The following is a 21586-nucleotide window of genomic DNA, read 5'->3' as shown; positions in this document are numbered from 1 at the left end:
TGATCCATATTCGATAAATATCTTCTGAATGAGAAGAGGGAGAGAGGTATGCACTTATTAAATATGCCTGAGCATGATAATGCAATGAGTGGGACAAAAAAGGAGTGGTAGATAATAAAGAGGGAGGGTTAGGGGCGGGGAATATTTATTATATGAAATTTAAACTCTTATGAAAAAACTGGTTGAACAACCAGCCTTAATAGCTTCAATAGACTATTTCCAATGAGGACGAGCTGGTAAAAGCAGCCATTAAAATGTTGACAATAAGTCAGTTTCTTATAGCCGTGGCTTTATTTCTTCTAATAATGCAGTTTTTAAAGTTGCAGAGAGTACGGAGACAGCTTCCTCCTGGACCAGTCCCTCTCCCAGTTTTTGGGACCTTGATACAGCTGAACTTTCAGTTTAACCGTGATCTCCTCATGAAGGTATTTATTTTCAGATCCTCCTACTTGTTCAAAAGTCTTTGTAATTTCCCACTTCTCATGTTGTTTGCTATATGAAAACATCTTCTCCAAAAGTACATTGGTAACATACTGTAATTGCTAACTAGCTAATGTGATATTTGCTCTTGGTCTGGTTCAGAGCTGCTTGTTTGGCTGGCAAAATAAGAAAAAGTTATTGCAGCATAAAGTAGTTTATCAGGCTAAGAAAAGTGGCATTAGAAGTTCTGTATGTGTGAAAATAACTCTGCTCTTAAACCCATCACCTTTTAACACTGAAGTTGTTAAACTAATATTAAACTTGATACCCTTCCATCACCACTTACCACAAATTCACATGAAAATTGGTATCGTTTAGGATTAAATACCTTTAGGGATACTATGTCAGATTTGCAGTTGGGGAAGAGAAATACTAGTTAAAAAAAGTTACTTTTACAACGTGGATTTTTAGCTTTCCAAGCACTGGCACTCTCTAGCTTGAACAGTAAATAGATGATACTTAAGATGCACTACGTGTGTGCATGCTTGTTTCTATTAACAGGATCAAAAATAACCCCCATGAACCTTTTGTTAGTTGTTTTGTGAGGAGTACTATTGTGCACAAAGCCACCTCTATTTCATTCTATTGGTTCTAGCAGTGCTTTCAGGATTCTCAATAGACAACTCCAGTGGCTTCTGTCACTGCGATTTGGACGAGGCACACCAGTTATCCTCACCAAATGGCAGGTTTAGATGGGAAGTAAAGGACACTGTCAGACAGAATAGTCTTACTCAAGTTCCAGCACCTAAATATGCAAATGGACAGGGGAGAAGAAGAAAGTAACTGGTCCAGTCTCCACAAGTGAGTTACTCCTCTGATGTTTCTGTATTCCCTTTGTGTCACTTTACCTGTACAAGAAACCCTCTTGAAATAAATTCTTGCATAGAAAATACCCTTTATCACATGAATCAGTGTGAACTGAGCCTTGGCTTACGTAGAGTAAGAGAAAGTACCTAATGTTTCTTGGCATAGCTCTGAAGCTCTAAAAAGATGGAATACTCATTTGTTTCCAACAGAAAATGCTGACGAGACATTCATGCTTTCTCACAGATAACTGTAATCTTGTGGGAAAGATGGAGAAAATCACTCCACCTTAGGGCTGGTCTTGTAATCACTGTTAAAACAGGTTCATCCTCTGTTTGCTAGCAATGTGTGGGATTTCATCTGTGCTTTCCTGGCTTCTCTCCCATCTACAGCTGGCAAAAATTCATGGCAACATATTCACCTTATGGTTTGGATGGGCCCCAGTGATTGTATTGAACGGATTTCAAGCAGTTAAGGATGGTATGACCATGCACCCTGAAGATGTTTCTGGGAGGCTAGTGTCTCCTTTTTTCAGAGCTATGGCCAAAGGAAAAGGTGAGAACTTCTTGCTGTAAATATCGCACAGAAACCTCGTCTTGACAAATTGCAGCTCTTTTGTAGCTTGTAACCTCTTCCGGAAGTACCACAGTAGCAGGGTTTGTCTGTGAGGAATGACTGCCAGGTGAACTGCAAAGTAGAGACAGTGACATAACCTTTGGGTAGTAGTAGGAGATGACCCGCAAACAAAAAGAGATTCATAATGCCTCGTGTGAAATATCCACTGGAACAGATTCAGAGGTGATGAGATGAGGCAGTGGTAGGTTATGCCACAGAGAAGTGGAAGAACAGGAAATGCCACACTTCCTGTCCTGGACTTGCTGCCTCCCACCATTATGTTTTCAACTGAAGAATAAGCTTGATCATGGGATCTTCTTCTCAATTCCTTCCTTTTGTGCATATTTTCTTACTCTTACATTTGCATCTAGAAGTTCAGTATATTTCTGTTTCAACCTTGCTGTAGGTTTCAAACTCCCCCATCATATTGGAAATTCCCAATCTCCTGATTTTCACGTTTCATGCATTATGAAACAACTTTTATTTTATTTGGGACCTCAACATTTTTTAAGGAAACCTAGTTTCTTAAATATTTGTAATTTGAAGTTGTTTCAGTCACTGGTGATTCTTATAATACATTAAAGATCCTGTTGTTAGTATATGATGTTTATTTCTCCTGACAATATTTGTCACAAAGCCTAGGTACTGAACTTTTATGCCCTGTGGACAGGAGTTTTTCACCCTGGCTGTGGGCAATCAGAACTCTTTTCCCCTCATGAGAATTATTACCCTTATCAGGTGTGCTCCAAGCATAGAAGAGAGTGGGAGGTAAGCACTTCAGAGAGCATCTAGAGAAGCAGGTGTCAAACTTTCCACAATAACTGTCTGTCTTGGATCAAGCTTAATCCTGCAAGTCATCTTATTACCCACTTGAGTTTGTCCATTTTAGCCCTGCCCACATGCTTACATGCCACAGCTGTTCCTTTCTGTGTTTGTGTTCATAGGCAATGTAATAGTTTAATTATATTCTGTGGCTTAATAAATCTTTTAATGTAGTCTTTGTCTATAGTAAATAGCATAATAAAGAGCTCTTCTTTGAATGGGTGCAGGGATTATGTTGGCAACTGGTCACACCTGGAAGCAGCAAAGAAGGTTTGCCCTGAGGACTTTACGTGACCTTGGTCTGGGGAAAAGAGGTCTGGAGCATCGAGTTCAAGAAGAGGCCCACTACCTTGTAGCCTTCTTTGCAAGCATGAAAGGTATCTCTGCAATAAATACTGATTAATTTTTGTCATTAGTCTGATGTTTTTAGTGTATGAACTTCTCTGTTCTGCTCTGAAATTAAGGGCAGCTTTTGTTCCAAGTTTTGTTCAACGTTATTTACAAAACTACTAAAATTGGGAGCAAAACTGGAGCTTATTTATTATTTATATCATAGAATGCTTAAAGTGGAAAGGTATATCTGAAGATGATTTAGTCTAACTTCTCACATCAGAGTAGGTTTCTTATGCCTGAGACCAGTTGGATTTTAAGTATCTGCAAGAATGGAGACTTCACCACCTCTCTGGGTAACCTGTTCCAGTGTTCAATCAGCCCTATAGTAATAAAATGTTTCTTACGTTTAGGCAGAATTGATGTATTTCAATTTTTGCCCATTGCCTCACTTTATAATACTGAGAAAAGTCTAGCTCCATATTCTTTATTTCTCTCCCCCAGGTATTTATACACACTTAAGATACTTCCCTGAGGCTTCTCCAGACTAAACAGTCTCTTACATCAGCTGCTCCAATCTCTTAGTTGTCCTTGTGGATCTTTACTCAACTTGTTCCAGCATGTTGATGTCTCTTTTGTACTGGAGAGCTCAGAAAAGGACCCAGTACTCCAGATGAGTCTCACCAGTGTTGATCAGAGGGTAAGGATCACCTCCCTTGACCTGCCAGCAATGACTTTCCTAGTGCAGCCCAGGATGATACTGGCCTTTGCCTGAAGGGCACATTGCTGGCTCATATATGGTGCTGGTGCACAAAGGTATGGACACATTCTCAATGCAGATGGATTAAGGCTTCTAACACCATTTGCATGTTGTCTGTAAAGCAGTGATGAAAATCTTGTCTTCATTACAACATTTTACCCTGATCAGCCCAGCTAGGAGCATGTGAGCTGGATTTCTCAATACTCATCATTATGCAAAGACACAGTAAATCAGAACATGCTGTGGCTAGCATTGTATCAATTAAAGTAATTAAATCCAGACAAATCTCTTGGTTTAAGAACTAAGAGAGTTTGAGATGTGACCATGTGTGCAGGAAAACAGCTGTGTGTTTCGGTTGATACTCTGGAGGGAAGGAATGCCATCCAGAGGGACCTTGACATGCTTGTGGGGTAGGCTGATGCCAACTTCATGAAGTTTAATCATGACAAGTGCAAGGTCCTACGCCTGGGTTGGAGCAATCCCAGGCACAGCTACAGATTGGACAAAGAAGAGATTCAGAGCAGGCCTGAGGAGAAGGACTTGGGGGTACTGGTCAATGAGAAAGTGAACATGAGCCAGCAGTGTGCACTTGCAGCCCAGAAAGCCAATGTATCCTGGGCTGCATCAAAAGGAGCGTGACCAGCAGGTTGAAGGAGGTGATCCTGCCCCTCTACTCTGCTCTTGTGAGACCTCACCTGGAGTATTGTCTGCAGTTCAGGTGTCCTCAACATAAAAAGGACATGGAACTGTTGGAGCAAGTCCAGAGGAGGACCACGAGGATGATCAGGGGACTGGAGCACCTCCCATATGAAGATAGGCTGAGAAAGTTGGGGCTGTTAAGCCTGGAGAAGAGAAGGCTGCATGGAGACCTCATAGCAGCCTTCCAGTATCTGAAGGGGGCCTATAGGGATGCTGGGGAGGGACTCTTCATTAGGGACTGTAGTGATAGGACAAGGGGTAACGGGTTAAAACGTAAACAGGGGAAGTTTAGACTGGATATAAGGAGGAAATTCTTTCCTGTTAGGGTGGTGAGGCACTGGAATAGGTTGCCCAGGGAGGTTGTGAATGCTCCATCCCTGGCAGTGTTCAAGACCAGGTTGGACGAGGCCTTGGGTGATATGATTTAGCGTGAGGTGTCCCTGCCCGTGGCAGGGGGTTAGAACTTGATGATTTTAAGGTCCTTTCCAACCCTAACTATTCTATGATTCTATGAAAAAAAAACCCAGACCAATAAGCTGGTGATCAGAATCATGCGGTGGGTGCTGGACATTGCATTAGTACATACATAGAGTTGTTTATAGTAGTTTATTCTGGACTGACAAAATAGTTTTATTGGGATTAAGTTTTCCAGGAATTACTTTAAAATCAGTTATGACAGAATATGGCAAAAGGATTTTATGACATTCTGTCTTACAAGAGGTTGTACACCTCTAGCAAAGTCAGACAAAATATAGTAGCCTTACATGTATTTATGTCCTTGCTGAGTAAGGCTGCCCCTTTTCTTATGGTTCTCTCCTCAGATTCCCTTTGGCTACAGTGTTTTCAGACATTCCTATGCTTGAGACATTTTGAATTTGCCAGACAGCAAATTTGCATAGATCTTTTTTTTTTTTGCTTAACTCTATATGCGCTTTATCATATCACAAAGTATTTTACACATCTGATGTTACTTTAGGGTGCCACACATCCTGGGTTTATGAGGTTGAACCATAGTTCTGAAGATGTTTGATTTTGGAAGAAGATTGCTGCTTCTCTGTGAAATGTAATGCTATCTTTGGGTAACCTATAAGATATTCTTAATTCACTAAAGCAGACAAGAGGCACTAACAATGACATTTATTATTATGGTTACAGGGAAACCCATGGATCCTTCTTTCTCTCTTGTTCATTCTGTCTCAAATGTAATTTGTGCTGTTGTTTTTGGACATCGCTTCTCCAGAGAGGACGAAACCTTCCATGAACTGATTAGAGCCACAGAGCGTCTATTCAAATTTGGAGGCAGCTTTATTCATCATGTAAGTAAGCTGTTGTCTTTTTCTCAATAAGGCAGAAAGTGAGAAATGCAGATTCAAGAGGCAGCTGCTAGGCAAAAGTTTTTGAACGGGTGAATGAAGAGAGTGAGAGAATAATCATTCAAATATGTAAGTGTTTTGCCATTTGCTACTTATCTCCATTTCCTCTATAAGAATTGGAGACTTGAAGACTTCCCAGAGAAACTCCATTTCCTCACCCTGAGTGCAGAGCAGGTCTACATGCAGGCAGCAGAATATAGTAAATGCTAAGCCAGCAAACACACCTGTAAGCTTGGCAATCAAAACAGTCAGTGCTCTTCTGAGAGTTGAGGTTTTAGCTGTCACTAGAAGAGACCTGCTTTGCACGGAAGTGTATTCAAAGTTACCCAGGAGTTCTGGTTCTGTTTCCACTTCTAAAGTTGTCCCATACATCTTGTACAGTAGCCTTGTAATGTAAAAAAAGGTAAGCAGTCCCTGTAACACAGAGATTTACTCCCACATTCCATGGAGCATTCTTCTCATTATGACCAGCTTCCCTTTTGCTTAGCCTAGTTTAGTCCTATAAGTTGTGTGTAGTGGTGGCAGGCGAGACCGGCTTTTGGGATAGAGAGAAGAAAAGGAGGTATATTCTCTTTCCCAACCAAGCTTTGCTTTATTCTGATGATTTAGATACCGTTCTGGGAAATAAGAACAAGGGTTTAAACCATTCCAAAGGGAAGGCTGCAATCTTCCCACTTCCTAGATGCAAAGGGTACTCAGTATTACATAAAAAGTGGACATTGTTGCATCCATGCTACCAAACAGGAGAATGCTATGGGCTGGGCTCCTCTGGAAATGGAGGAGGAGTTTTGGCAAGACTGGTAGGGGGAAGGTGGATGGGCTCAGTTCTTATCTTGAACATTGAAAGCTAAATTCCACTTACAGTTAGGGTGCCATAGTAGCCAGAAAGCGCATGCATTTTGGAAGTAGGAAACTATGGGATCTGGGAAATCATATATGATTAGTCAGACATAAGGCTTCTGAACAATACCAGAAGTGGAACTAAACAAAATGGATCTGAAGTTCTGTGTGAATCTCACATAGAACTGTAAGGCTGGACTACTATGTCTCTGTGATAAGGCAATGATTAATTGATAATTGTATGTGTGACAATAAGAACTGATCTTCCAAAAAAGCTGAAGTATTGTCTATCACAGCCAGCCAGCCTTCAGTGAACATCTACTAGAGTGCTTGGGTATAATTGTGAGAGTAGGAGAAGAGCTCAGCAAAATGAAGATTGAGAAAGGGTAGAACTTCTGCTGATAAATAAATTGTGGGATTATACTTCCAGCAGGAAAAGAACTCTTAAGAGAAAATACTTTGCAGTTACAAGGACGTTGCAAATTACCCAATCATAAATATATAAAGTGAAAATCAGAATGAACATTCTAGCTATTGGAATAGGTAGAAAGCAGCTATTCTTAGACCAAATTTTCCCAAAGTGCAAGAGAGGAAGGATAAAACTAATCAGGTTATGTCATCTAATCCTATCTTCTTTTCTAGAGAAGCACTCAGAATTGTCAGGTAGCTGTTTTAGCTTTTCCGGATTTCAGATGTTTCGTGTTTTATTGAGGACCCTTGAGAGTTCTCTGGGGGATTACCGCGTTCTTACACCAGCCGCTGCTAGCCAGCGCTTGCTCTGGGTTGTGTGAACTGCTTTTGCACAACCCGGCGGGGATAGTTTACAGCGACTTTGCTTCTGCCTTCCTGGTATTCTCCACTGGAGGGCAGAATCTTACCTTTAAACGTCTGAATGCAGTTCATTGTAATTGAATACATGAATTGAAAAAATGGATACAATTCATTCTAATTATAATTATTCTAATTTGGCTTGTAGTTGAGCTGAAAGCCAGTGGAACTCTGAATCTTACCATCAACACAGCCAGAAATTATATAATGCGCTGTTTCACAACTTCAAAACATAAGCATAATCTGAATGATTAGTAAAATCATTCCAAAACCACCTGCTAACATGAATATTACAATCTCTTTTTAGTAGGCTAAAATGCATTTTCTAGTGAGAGAGACTTTGTGTGTCACTTCCACAGCTGTATGAAATCTTCCCCTGGCTGATGTGCCACCTCCCTGGTCCTCATAAGAAGGCATTGTCTTGCTATGATGTCCTGAGCTCTTTTACAAGGAGAGAGATCAGAATGCACATGGAACGTGGGATGCCAGATGAACCACAAGATTTCATTGACTTTTACCTGGCTCACATTAAAAAAGTAAGTACTTAGAATCATAGAATAGTTAGGGTTGGAAAGGACCTTAAGATCATCTAGTTTCAAACCCCCTGCCATGGGACACCTCACACTAAGCCATGTCACCCAAGGCTCTGTCCAGCCTGACCTTGAACACTGCCAGGGATGTAGCATTCACAACTTCCTTGGGCAACCCATTCCAGTGCCTCACCACCCTCACAGTAAAGAACTTCTTCCTTATATCTAACCTAAACTTACCCTGTTTAAGTTTGAACCCATTACCCCTTGTCCTGTCACTACAGTCCCTAATGAATAGTCCCTCTCCAACATCTTTGTAGGCTCCCTTCTGATACTGGAATGCTGCTGTAATTCTTTCTGCTTAATCATTCATTCATAAGGAATAAGGAGAAATGGACCATTAAATTGTCCAGTCTCAGGCCTTCTATCACAATTTCTTATCTTTCATAGATGCTGTAATGTGAATCCAGTAATCAGGGACTTGTTGAATCCTTTCTAGTTATTAATGTGCAACAGCACCTTGCAATTCTATAAATGCAGGTTAACACACCAGATTTTTCTCATTGGCACAAGTTACAAAACAATTTAAGGCCTCCAGGAAAGAATACTTAATCTCTAAGTGGGCTACAAGAGAACTGGGAAGGTGCTGGGGAGGCAGTGGGATGTTCTGGTTAGGATATTTGGCTGATAAATGTTTGTCAAGAGAAGTTGCTGCAGGAAGACAGTTGAATAGGTTTTTGAGAGCATTTTGTGGGAAAATAATCTAGGAGTCAGTGGAGTTTCAGACAAGACTGGAGGAGACTTCCAGGGGCAGTAAACGAGTTGCAAGTAGACAAAGGGAACTGGGACAAATAAGAGCATTTTGGGCAGGCACAGTACCATCAGGTTTTGAAAGGCTGTAGGAGACTTGCAAAAGCTGTGAGTGGGAACACATAATCTCTTCCTTTTCTAGACCTTACTAGCATGTAAGGTCTGAATCTTGGGAACTGAATCCCCTCCCTTCCCTGTGACTCCTACTAACTTCACTTGATCACTCTTCCTTTCTCCTCCACTGCATTAGGCAGTATTGCTCCTCCTGTTCTGCTTGGTGATAAAAAAAGGATAAAGGGGAGAAGTGACAAGATTAGAAGGGTACTATCAGAGGGTGACAAGGTAAGAATGGTTCAGAGAGCCAAACAAGATATTCCAGGTGGAGGATGTCTACTATTTCAGCCCTTGGAGAAGTGGGAAGTGACTGCTGCTTCTGGGAGGCTGGGCTCCCTGCAGTGACAGCCAGTGCCCCTTCACCCTGGGTATGTATTGGCTGCAGCAACTGATGGCACTGCAGCCTTGTCAGGCTGTAGCACCCATCCTCCACCTCATGACACAGCCCAAAGGAGTCTGCCATCCTGGACTGCTGCCTGTCTTCTGTACTCCCTGAGCTGGTTCTGCTGCTGTGCTCAGTCATGTTACAGAGATATGCATCTGGAGAAGAATGTCTATTAGCAATTTCTGTCAGCCAGTCTTCAGCATGTCTTCTGAATACTTCATAGTGCTTGACTCTTTTATTATGGTGGGAAACAAAAGCATCTGTCTTGTGGAACTCCAAGTATATCGCAACTGTGAAATTGTCATTATTGTCCAAACTGGTAATTCTCCCAAAGAATCAAATCAGATCTCCTTGCCAAGATCAGTTTTCTATATCATAATAAATAGCATTAATTTCTATTTCTATTTGGTAGTTCTTTATTAATCGATTCCCATACCAGCTGCTGTATTTTTATGTCCAGGGTAGATGTCAGCCTAACTGGCTTCTGGTTCGTTGGATCCCTTTGGTTTAATTTTTTTGGTACCGGCATTATGTTAACTGATCTGCTCCTCCAAAGTGTTTAACTGCTTCTAAGATGTTTCACTGCTTTTCTAAGATCTATGAGACTTGAGTATCAGTGGACCAGATATTGTTTGAGCAAACTCTTCTGGAACTCTGCTGTGTGGAAATCATCCAAGTTCATTTATTAAAAATATGTCTGTAATAGATACACAGGGACAATAGGTAAAGATCAGTTGATTTTACAGCAGGGAAAAACATTCTTCCCACTTTTCCAGTAGCTCCACTGGCAAAAGAAAAGTCCAAGACCCCTGAGCATAGCCTAAATATAGACAATGAATTCCCCCAAATCATAATAGTATTCTTTTACAGTTTCAGAATATACATACATGCCCTCACAAGTCTAAGTGAAATCTGTAAAACTCCAGAGCAGCTGTACATATGTGTCATTGTGGCCTCTCAGTGCAGAAACAGTCTGAATACCACAGGTTAAGAACTTTTGACAACCCAATGCTCATTACCTGGTGACTGTATTGCTTGGTAGAAAAACTGATTGATGGAATATGACTTGAGGCATGAAGAATGACATGCTGGTAGACATGTTCAGAGCAACATCTTGTTTACCAGTATTTGCAAAATCAAGCCAAAAATCCATCTCTGTGGAGAACATGTGACTTTGAGAGAGGAGAAAACATGGCTTGTTTGTGAAATGTCAGCTTTTCATATCGATAATTGTCTCTGGTGTCTAATATTCTTTATTAGTCTTTCTGTATTGTACTATAGGCAGAGCACACTGCAGCTTGAAACCGGTGATAAAATCCCATCTAACCCTATTCTGGATTTTCTAACTTTCCTGTATAAAGCTCTACTTTTTCTTATCATTTGCAGACCAGAGATGAACCCAGGTCTACATACAATGAAGACAACATGGTTTGTTCTATAAATGACCTTTTCTTGGGTGGATCAGAGACAACAAGCACTACTTTGAACTGGGGTCTTCTCTATATGGTGGCAAATCCAGACATCCAAGGTGAGTAGCTAAGCACATCACAGATACCTCTGATGCAGCAGAACACCAAGTCATAACAATTTCATGGATCAGACAGTATTCCTAGATATTGCTATACAGCTGTGGCACATGGGCCTTTTTGTACTGACACATCTGCTTTGGGCAGCTTTGGTGGATCTGCAGTATCTGTGTACAAGTTCTTACAGAAATCATGGGCTTAAGGAAGTTCCCAGAAAGAGTTAACGGTTGGGGAAGTGTGCATTTGTATAGGAGGGGGTGAGGTCTTTGGGGAAATTAAGATTGTGGTACGATGGTCAATGGACTAGGAGGACTGGAGCTGCTGTTTGGGAAGTCTGAGGGTTTGCACACATAATGCTTGAAAAACAGTGGCCACTGCTGCAGCCATTGGTGAGGTGCTGGTGGTACCTCGAGAAACTGAATTGGGTTCTGTCTAAGACATAAACATGACTGAAGGCTGAAAAGAACCAGAAATTGATATGTGATAGTAGGGATGTCACTCTTTGGAATCTTCCCTCAATTCTGCTTTGTATCATCTGGGTAACAGTGATGGGTGCTGTGGTGAATCCTGCACTTCTTTGCGCTCTGTAGGTCACAGAAGTAGTAGAGAATCACCTAAAGGCCAGTTGGCAACTTTGACTTTACTTTTGCCCATCAGTCCATTTATGATCCCTAGGTATCACAGTATCTAACCTGTGATTAAATGAATTCTGTGATGTACTTGAATTGCAACAGAAATTATTCCAGTGAGAAGTGGAATTCAATGACTCATTTGTTATGTCTATGTATATTTAAGAAGTTTATTTTCAAGTCTAGCTTTTGAACAACCACCCATCACTTTCATAGAACACTGAGTGAAAAACAAAGAAAGAATGATCCCTTATGCTGGCTGAGAGAAATTTCATTGTTAGACAGCAGAATATGTGCAAATACCCAGAGGAGAAAAGGGTTTTGGATGGGGGAAAGAGATGAAGATAAGAAAAAATTGTTCAACTTGGAGCTGTCAGACAAGAAGGTCTACTTAAGCTTGTGTTATTGCATAATTATCACCTAATATGATTACGGTTATGAAAGTCCTGGCTCACCTAAATAATTTTATTTGTTTAAATATAATACCTTGCACATACTTGGGAAAGCAGGGTGTGTGCAGAATGAGCCTTCCTGGTTGTCTTGAGTCTTAAATTGCACTTAGACTCTCATAATGAACTGGCATCAGCGCATCTGTCCCTGTTTAATTGGTGGCTTCTTTTTGAACCTGTTCACACTTTTGCCTGTATTGACGCCCACTGACAATGTTATGCAGTTCCACCATGTACCGTATAGAAAAGTTTGTCCTTTTGCCTGATGAGTGAATCAGGCTCTTCTTGTTCTCTGAACTAGTGAAGCAGAGATGTGTATTTAGACTTACGCAGTGACCAGTCACTTGAAACTATGCTGGATCCTGAAGTAGTTGGGCTTGATTTTGCAAGCTAGTTCTTCATAGAAGGAAATTTACTTTAAAATCTTTCTGGATATACATTTGAAATTCTGTAAGATGCTTAAATGTCTGTTGTCAGGATCTATCTAACATAGTTTTGTGAAAGACTGCTGTCAGCCACCGAGCAGGCTTGATCTGAAGGTGCACAAACTGATCAATGCATAATGTGCTTCCCTGCCTCTTAGTGTTGCTTCATAAAGCCTGGAAAAAGACAAGATCCTTTGTCAAAAATCTAAGGCATTTTATTGTGTGTGTCCTGCCTGTCTTGAAGTTTACAAAACAATTTTTATACTTTTGTTAGTGCTCCCAACATTTCTGTACAATAAACAATTTAAATCATGCTATTCTTGATCAAAACACAGGCACCAAGAAGCATATCCAGGTTTGTTTGGGTTTTTTTTTTGTTTTGTTTTTCTTTAAAGGTATTTGGACATTGTTCTAGTTGGCATTACTTCACTTAACAGCTGTCCTGCATGAAAACCATTTCTTTTTAATCAGAATTAGGCTTTTAAGGCCCTGATTCATCCAACCTAAATTCCAAAGAGCTGTGAGCTTAGTGGTTCTAACTGGCTGTAGTGGTTCTGAGGCCCTAGCCAAAGGGAAACACAAAGATATATCACTTCTCTTGCATTTAAGTTTGAGTAGGGCAACTTTTAAAGAGTTTTTATTTTTTGGACAACAAATATCTTTTTCTTAAAAAAGATGTCTGTTACTTTTATTTTCTTTATAAAAGTTACTTACATTTTTACATTTGTTTTGTTGCTGTCCTTATAGTTCTAAATTGGAAATGTCTTTGAAAATGGAATTAGTGAAAATACTTGACATATTTTCCACCTGAAATGGTGTATATTTTTCTACAGAGAAAGTGCAGAAGGAGCTTGATGCCGTTCTGGGTCCTTCCCAGTTAATCTGTTATGAGGATCGGAGAGAACTGCCCTACACCAACGCTGTGGTTCATGAGGTTCAGCGCTTCAGCAACATTATCTCAGTTGGCATGCCTAGAGTGTGTGTGAGGAACACTACGCTGCTTGGCTTTGCCCTCAAAAAGGTACCGACACAGTTTCTCAGTTGCTACAGACCTTTCCTGCATCAGTAGAAGAAGGTTCGATTAAAATCTATTTGTACCACCATCTTTTTTTCCACAGTGGTGGGGTTGGATACCTCTGGGTCACAGCCTGAATGGGAACTAGGGCAAGAAACCATCTGCCAGGCTGAGTTGAGTGACACAGCCCTTGCGAGAGGGTTATCAGTAGTGAAAGGTGTCCCTGGATGGAAGAGGAGATTTTAGCAAATGTTTTTACAAACCAATGAAGACAAAACCTTATAGATTGATACTGAAGGAAACTGTGACTAATTTGTGCTAATAAGGCATTGGAAAGATTTCTGACTATTTCCTTGCCTGGAGAAAACCTGTAAGTAGATCCAAGGGAAAAGCATGAGGGTCTGCAATTAGATTTCCTTAAAGAGACTAAATCACAGAGACTTCTAATGTTAGAAATGAAAATAGGTTTAGTAGGAGTAAAGTTGTTAGTTTGCATTGACATGGCCACTTCCACTGTCAGGCTTGGACTGACATCCTGAAACAGATAGACTTCACTGATCCTACTGGGGAAATGAACCTGCCAGCAGGCAGCACTGAACTCTGAAGGAAGCTACCATTGGTCTCACCTAGCCAGTTTCAACTGCAGGGGGAGGATTGACAGCCAGAACTAAGTTGCTGTTTTTCTCCTTTCAGGGCACCATAGTTTTTCCAAATATTGCTTCATCTTTGTATGACCCAGAGTACTGGGAAACACCTCGACAGTTCAACCCTGGTCACTTTCTGAATAAGGACGGAAACTTTGTGAGCCAAGAAGCCTTTTTACCATTTTCAATAGGTAAATGCACTAACAGCACAAACATTCATGGTTGGGATGACTGTAGAATTGGGACAGTAGAATTAAGATGTATGTTAAAAACCTATTGGTTTTTTATTTTAAAACTCTTTGTGGAAAACAATGATAAAACCAACATGATTATTTCCGGTAATGTTTCCCAGTCCAACTGTAAGCATTTGTTCTACTGAACAAATTAGTGTGTGGAAAATCAGAGATGTCCTGACAAACTTGCCCTATTTTTGGAAGGAAATTCTCTGCTAATGATTATAGTTATTTATTTGGTGCATACATTTCAAAACCAGACATGCATTTGGAAAGTACTTGCAAGCAGCTGTGCTGATTTTTTATGCATACAAAGTGGGAGCACGATATCTCCTAGGAAAAGCAAGTCCTTATTCTTCATTTACATGATTGAACAAATTCCTTTAAAGTTCTCAGTCAAATGAAGATGAGGTTTTAGAGGTAATTGAAGCAAAACTCAGAGCAGAAGGAGGGCACAGTTATCTGTTGCTGCAGACAGGATTCTTTAAAGGAAGAATTGCATCAAATTTTGTGTCATTGATTGCATCAAGTCGTAAAGAAATTCTGGACTCAGCAAATATACCTTTGTGTGAGGATAAATATGGTTGCTTTTGAGGTCAAGGTATTTTACTCTCTGTCCTTCCCACCTTCCTTCTGCAGGGCACCGTGTGTGTTTAGGAGAGCATCTGGCAAGAACTGAGCTTTTTATTTTCTTTGCCAACCTGCTGCGGGCATTCACCTTCCGGCTCCCTGAGGGGGTGACAAAGATCAGCACAGAGCCCATTCTGGGTGGTACGCTGCAGCCCCAACCCTACAGGATTTGTGCCATTCCACGCTAGGGCAGTGTGTCACACGCCATCTTGCTTACATGAATGTGTGTCTTGAATGTCCTTTTGTCTTGAATACAAATTTCTGCTCCAAAAGCCCCCTTTTGTCTAGAGAAGATGATTTTGTTCAGACCCTGTTCCCTGCTTTTGAAGGTGATTCTTTTTAATTATTGCTCTTTTGCTCTTGCACACACCATCACTCTCAGCCTTAAAAGCATCATGCAATTGCTGTCTGGCCTGGCAGATTTGCTCACCCGTATGCTGGTGAGCAAATGACAAAACTGACAGGCAGACTTCATCAGTTAATTCAATATCTCTGAGTTATCCTGTTTTCCAAAGCAACGGAGTTTGGAAGAACATACCTGGAAAATTCGGACTCTACATTATTGTTAACATTGGGTAACATTTCAGTCAACCTTTTGTTGATGGCCACTAATAAAGGATATCAAGAAAAAATTATCAACTGGTTTTATTTATGAATGACTTGCAGTTCACTGGGAATGTCTAGATTTGATGCAGCAGAGGTTAATTAGTTTGAGTCCAGCAGAGAAATGATGCAGGCTGAAATGCAGGGAAGAGTAAACATACAGAGAGAGGATTTCTTTTAGGGCAGATACTTTTAATATTTTCAGACTCTGCCAAGTTAATTTTTGGAAGCTCCTATGAGTTGACTCCTGACAGGACCAGCACTGGGTGATTGCTACAGCAGGTGCAAGGAGCAGCTTCAAGGGGTAGTTTGGGTGAGGAGCCTGCTCTCATTAAAGCTGATGGTAAATTGAAAAACACACATGGAAAACACCAGTGATGCTGTTTAATCACCTCAGAAGTTCAGCAGTATACCTGAAGCTACAGACTTGACATATACACAAAATACCTGTCAGGTTCAATGAGAGTCTTTAATAGCAGAAAAGCAAAAAAGAAAAAAGTGGTGAATATAAATTTGTTTGTATTGTCTGGAAAAAACGTGTAAGGTTTAAGTTAACTTATCCTTCATTAATACTCCTATTTCTGTAAGAGACGGTAGGACAGCTAAACAGAAGATTGTTTGTTAAATCAGTTATCACTAGATGTCATCTGTTGTGTGATTGAGGTTAGTTTAGGCCGTTTATCATGAATCACAAATTTAGACCTGTCTCATTATTTCTAATTCAATAGCTGATGGAACAGAGCATCAAAATAGTAAGCACTTGATATTTAGCTGTTATTAAATTAAATGGCAGAATAGCACTAGTGAAATATGGAAGATCACATCCTGACATTTTATTTGACAGAAAACTGTTCCCTGTTAAAAACTGATGTCCATGTCTCCATGGATTTGCGTGTGTGCACAGATAGATAAGGTAAAGCAGAAAACACTGCGATTTGGGGACGTTGGAGCTGTCTTTGCATCTTAAAAGTGAAGCTGAAGCCATCAGTAGCATTACAAGTTTTAACGTCGTTGATGCTGACATTCCTAATGGCCACATGCCTCCTCAGATATCTGTCCAAAAGGGAAACATGCAGGTGGGCCTGGGGTGGAAGCTTGCCCAGGAAGGCTCTGCAGCCAAAGCAGATTGAGTTGCCTGAACCCATGGGAATGGCACAACCCAAAATGAGGGCATAAATACTGCCTGAAATGCTCAAGAGGAGACGCACAGGTGCTGTACATCCTTCATTGGTAGCTTATTCATGTGTGGTTGTGCTAATGCCTGTCTGGGACAGGAACTGCCTGTTGGTGATTTTTAATCCACTGTGCACAGCCACTCAGGAAAGTAATGGTTCTCTTTTCTCAGGAAAGAACCCAACACACAATGTGTGGCAGAAGGACATCAGTGGAGGCTCACAGCAGGGAGATGGGAGAGGTATGCTTTCCAGAGCCTTTGCTCATCTGTTCTTGCCTGACCTGTTTTAAAAGTGATTCACTTTCATTCATGTTCTAATAACGTCTTTCACAGCTTTTAAAAGCCTTTTAAAGCCTGTCTATTTTTGCCACAGTAGGCCAACAAAGCTGAAGGCAGCTTTGAGAGATCAGCTTCTACTCCCATGTTCTAAGGCTTTCTCAGCCTTGGCTGCGTTGTGCCTCCTTCATCAGGGGGCTGGTCTGAAGGGGTGTTTTGGAGACCTCCACCATACCCTTCATTCTTTTCTCATGCTTACTGCTTCCCCATTATTTCTCATGGCTTGCTTGGGCTCCATTTTCAGAATAGACAATAGAGATTGACACCCTTTCTATTCTCTGTATCATGGATGCCCGCTGGTGTTAGCGACTGGCCAGTTTGTTGCCCCCACATCATCATCTTTCTCTGTGATGGCTGAGGCTGGTTGCTTCTAGCCTGTAAAGCTAATTGTACTTTGGCGTATGGCCTCGTTTAAAAGACTGCTGTTCCTGGATTATCACACCAGCGGGTAGGTCAGTCTCTGTCTTGCACCTTTTAGATCACACTTCAAAATTGCAATCCTTGTAGACAGAACACCGAAGAATAATCGGGAGCTAGCCTGGGTGGCCAGTAAAGGAGGACAGCCTTGCAGGGAGGGACACTCACTGACTTGGTTAGACCACACTGTATTTTCCAAGAAACGAACTGGAAGTTCAGTTTTGTTGGTCAGGCTTTAGCAGAGTTGTTTTGTAAGATATGGAACACTTTGCTTGTTGTTGAAGATTTTGGGTTCATGTAATTCTCAAGCCTTATGATACTATGATGCTCATCTGTCTTCCTTTCCACTGAATTCTGCAGGGACACTTGGAACCCAGAGGGGTAATCTAGTGAAGGTGGCTTCACAACTCTTTGTATCTGGAGTAGCTCATGTCAGCAGGTGTGACAGGTAATCTTCTCCTAAAAATGAGGCCAAAATCTAAAAGGAAAAGAGAAAAAAAAAACCCTTTTGCTTTAAAGTAATTTGGAGAGAGAAAGCTATTATATGTAACTATAAATGACAATTAAACCAACTCATTTTGTTGGAGTAAACCAAAATCAATTTGTTTTATTCCAAAATCAGGTGGAAATAAAAGGTGAGAGTTTTAACTTTGTTAAAACCTGATTTTCCTGAAATTAGCATGCAAAATATTTTCATGCTCACAGATTTTTACTCAACAGCGGAGAAAATATTTTCTCAAAGGTAAGAGGTTAAGAGAAGTAGGTAATTGCCTAGTGCGGAGTTCTTTTAAAATGTACCTTAGCCTAGCAGTCTTTTTTTTAACCTGGTGATAATAAGAAAGAAGAATCCAAAGCAAAGGAGAAAGGTAAGGAAAATAAAGCAGTTCCAGGAAGAAAGCCTTAAAGTTAGTGAGAATTTAAATTTTTCCAGTATCAGCTAGAAGACAGATAAAGCAGCAAGGAGATGTGAAGATTGAGCAATTCTTCAGTAGGTCAAATTATCTCTCTTCTAGCTGTTTGCTTTCTGAATTTACAAAGACTTCAAGCACTTGCATCAAATACCCTGTTGAGGAGAAGGCAGAGTCGTTCCGCAGCTGAGTATTCAGCACCAAGCCTTCTGAATTGGCTGTAATGACCCTGCACAGCCTGCAGGGAGCGTGCGCTGGTTTTCAGGGGAGCAGTTAGACCAGTCGGGATTTTATCTTTCTGCAGTGAGCTTCTTCCTGCCGAAGATGTTAACTCCTGCAAAGCCAGCGTAGATGTTTCTACTATGCACTGTGCTGTGTCTGCAGGAAAAACGTGGACCTTTCCCCACCTGTGAGAAGTATTCCCCTTTAACAAGGAGAGAAATGCAGCTGCTATGAAAGAGTAAGAGAAGGGCAAGGGCAAGAAATGGTCAGGTGGAAATATTGAATATGAATTCCCACATTAGCAAGGATGCAGTTCTTGCTTTTATTTCTTCAGCCTTAACAAACATATTCCAGTGTATGCACTGTGTCAGAACCACAGCCTAAATTGAATGCTTCTGTGCTCAGTCCTTGAAGAGTTTGCCAGTGACTGTTGAGACGAGATGAAAATTTCAGCATCTAGAACTTCTAGATTTGCTCCATGTATCCTTAAAGTTTATAGATAAAGCAAATATAAGTAATAAATAATAAAATTTCTGTATTTCAGTACTATAATCAGGACCAAGGAAAGTGCTGGTTTCTTAAAACTGCAGCACATGAGGAAAGCTCTCTGACAGATGGACAACTTAATGCCTTTTTTGGCTTAAGAAAATGGCAATGGTCATCTAAAGGCCAATACTTTTAACACCACTGATGTTCATGGAAGATTTCTATCAAGGTTAGGAAGAAGAGGTTAGAAAATAAGCAGATAAACTTGATTTTTCATATTCATCAGCTGGGCTGATTCATCCCAGGGCACATAGGGAACAGTATCAACCTTAGAGCTATTAACGATTATGAGAATCTGTGGAGGATGGCAAAAGGTCAAACATTTGTTTGTCTTCAGAAGGTAAGAGAAGTTGCAGTGCTGTGAATCAGTCAGCCTGATTTCACTTCTCAGACTATCCTGAGAAGCTAATGAAATCGTAAGCACTGGGATGAAAACAGGAAGTATCAGTACACACCAAATAATGTCAAAGTTACTTACTTTGTTTGATGACATTGCCAGGGGTCTATTTTCAGGAGAGAAGCCATCAAGGTAATTTACTGCTCTTTAATGTGGCTTTGACACAATCTCAGAAACTCTAGGGAAACGTGGGGTATCTGAAGCTTTGTTAAAGATTTTTGAAAACTCAGAAAATATCTATGAATAGTACTGTGTCAAACTGAAAGATACACTGAATGGGATTCTGTCCCACATTTAGTACTATTCAGTATTTAAGCTGATTAATTAAGGACCTTGGTATTTAGCATAAGCATCAAACCTGGTAAGGTCTAGTTTCTTGAAGCTATCAGATCCCAAACTCATGCCTGCTGTAAGGGGAGAAACAGGTGTTGCCAAACCTGTTATGGGTCACAGAAACTTAAAGCTATTTTATTTCAATTTATTATCTTTGTGAAAGAATGAAGGCTGTCATGACATGGATTCTTCTCCTTATCACTTCTAGTGTCAGGTGGCTGGTGAGGTGAGGATAACCCTATTCCAACATCCCATCATGCTTCTCTTTCTTTCTTCCTGGAGTGACAGTTTTCTCTAGGGAATTTTTTCCGGAGTTTTTTTTTTTTTCTTTATCATTATGGTGCACTAAGTTGCAGCAGAAAAAAGCATTTTAGTTTTGCAGTGACTCAAAATGCCTCTAAAAGCCAACGTATTCAAACTCAAGTTTGATGTCCTGAGCTAAACCATTTTCCTTAGGTTTTCTTGAATAAAAGATTTAGTGGGAAATCCAGAAAGTTTTCATTAAGAAATTTCTGAAAGGGATTATTTAAAACTGTTTTTATCCACTGAACATTGGCCTAAAAAAAATCCCAATGAACTGGATTAATTTGAAATGATATCTCAGCTGAGTTTGGCATATCTTCTTTTCTGAGTGGAAAGCTTATGAACTTGTCCTAATATCTGTGTAGAAATCTCAGCCCATGGTATTTTTAGCCAATGCTCCATGAGTTAGTTATTTGCTGTCCTGCAGTGTGAGACTCTAATGCTAAAGGAATAACAATAATAAAATTGCAGCCCTTTCTTTGAATAGTTTATGAGATACAGCAGATGAGATGGGATGGGATGAGCTAATAATACCAGTATATTCTGGGGTCAGCTGGCAATATGATATTATTCTACAAAGAATGCATTTTAAGGAGCATTACAGAGAAAATGAAACACCTTCAGCTGTTTTGTATGATATTATTTTTGAAATAACCTTTTTGAATACTGTAAAAATATTTATTCCAATGATACAGTCACACAAGCATAGGCTCTTTCCTGTAAATTCATCTTGAGTTGACAGCTGCAAGGTATGGAGGAATCTAGTTTGGCATATAAGGCAGGCAGCTTGTGAGTAGTTTTATGCGGGGACAAGTATCATCTCCACCATCCTCCACTAATATTGAGGGTATTGGTAGCTCCAGCGCTCATGGACAGTAATCAACATCCTGGAGAACTGCAGCAGACCATTACTGCAGTTTTAAATAATACTACAAGTTTTTAGGCTCCTATTGAATTATGGGACCTTAAGGCAGGGAGATGCTGGGATTTCAGGTTTGCCACTCTCTGACACTGTTGGTGGTGTCCTGAGTGATGGCAGGAAACAATGCACCTTGGCAGGAGTTCACTATATAGGTATTGAGTCCTAATGTACGTATTTGGTCTGATGCTGTAGTTAAGGGAAAAGCAATCTCTGCACCTTCAACCTTAAGAACATCAGCAGCTGCTAGAAAGAAGGCTGGTTAATTCAGCACAGATCAGCGCAAAATTACCCGCTTTTAATGTTCCAGCAGTGCATTCTCTGGGGAACCAGGCAGAGGGCAGCAGAAGTCTCCTTAAAAGGGCTGTGCCTTTCTTGCCGTCACCGGCTTAGCAAAAGCTTACTTTAAACCAACCGGTTTCACCAGGGTGCACTGGTGGTCGTTACATGTTCGTTTTCCATCAGTATGAGACTAGTTGAGGATGAG

General features: G+C 40.6%; 1 protein-coding gene across 1 annotated transcript; it reads left to right on the top strand.

Moving 5' to 3' along the window:
• Positions 1 to 143: 143 nt before the first annotated feature.
• Positions 144 to 15984, top strand: LOC133268741 (cytochrome P450 2J4-like). Its single transcript, XM_061452317.1, has 9 exons — positions 144 to 425; positions 1677 to 1839; positions 2949 to 3098; positions 5666 to 5826; positions 7911 to 8087; positions 10777 to 10918; positions 13253 to 13440; positions 14128 to 14269; positions 14951 to 15984. Exons 1-9 carry the CDS (start codon positions 255 to 257, stop codon positions 15127 to 15129), a joined length of 1473 nt encoding a protein of 490 aa, XP_061308301.1. The 5' UTR covers positions 144 to 254; the 3' UTR covers positions 15130 to 15984.
• The last annotated feature ends 5602 nt before the right edge of the window (positions 15985 to 21586 follow it).

This window comes from Pezoporus flaviventris, unplaced genomic scaffold, assembly GCF_033815535.1.
Source record: "Pezoporus flaviventris isolate CSIRO_AGI_PZ_B2104156 unplaced genomic scaffold, CSIRO_AGI_Pfla_v1 ptg000013l, whole genome shotgun sequence".
Taxonomy (NCBI): Eukaryota; Metazoa; Chordata; class Aves; order Psittaciformes; family Psittacidae; genus Pezoporus; species Pezoporus flaviventris.
This window is presented reverse-complemented; position numbering and strand designations above follow the sequence as displayed.

Coding starts and splice junctions, on each gene's coding strand:
- LOC133268741 (XM_061452317.1), top strand. CDS start 255: ATGTTGACAATAAGTCAGTTTCTTATAGCCGTGGCTTTATTTCTTCTA. Junction 10,919..13,252: donor GGCAAATCCAGACATCCAAG/GTGAGTAGCTAA, acceptor ATTTTTCTACAG/AGAAAGTGCAGAAGGAGCTT. Junction 14,270..14,950: donor CTTTTTACCATTTTCAATAG/GTAAATGCACTA, acceptor TTCCTTCTGCAG/GGCACCGTGTGTGTTTAGGA.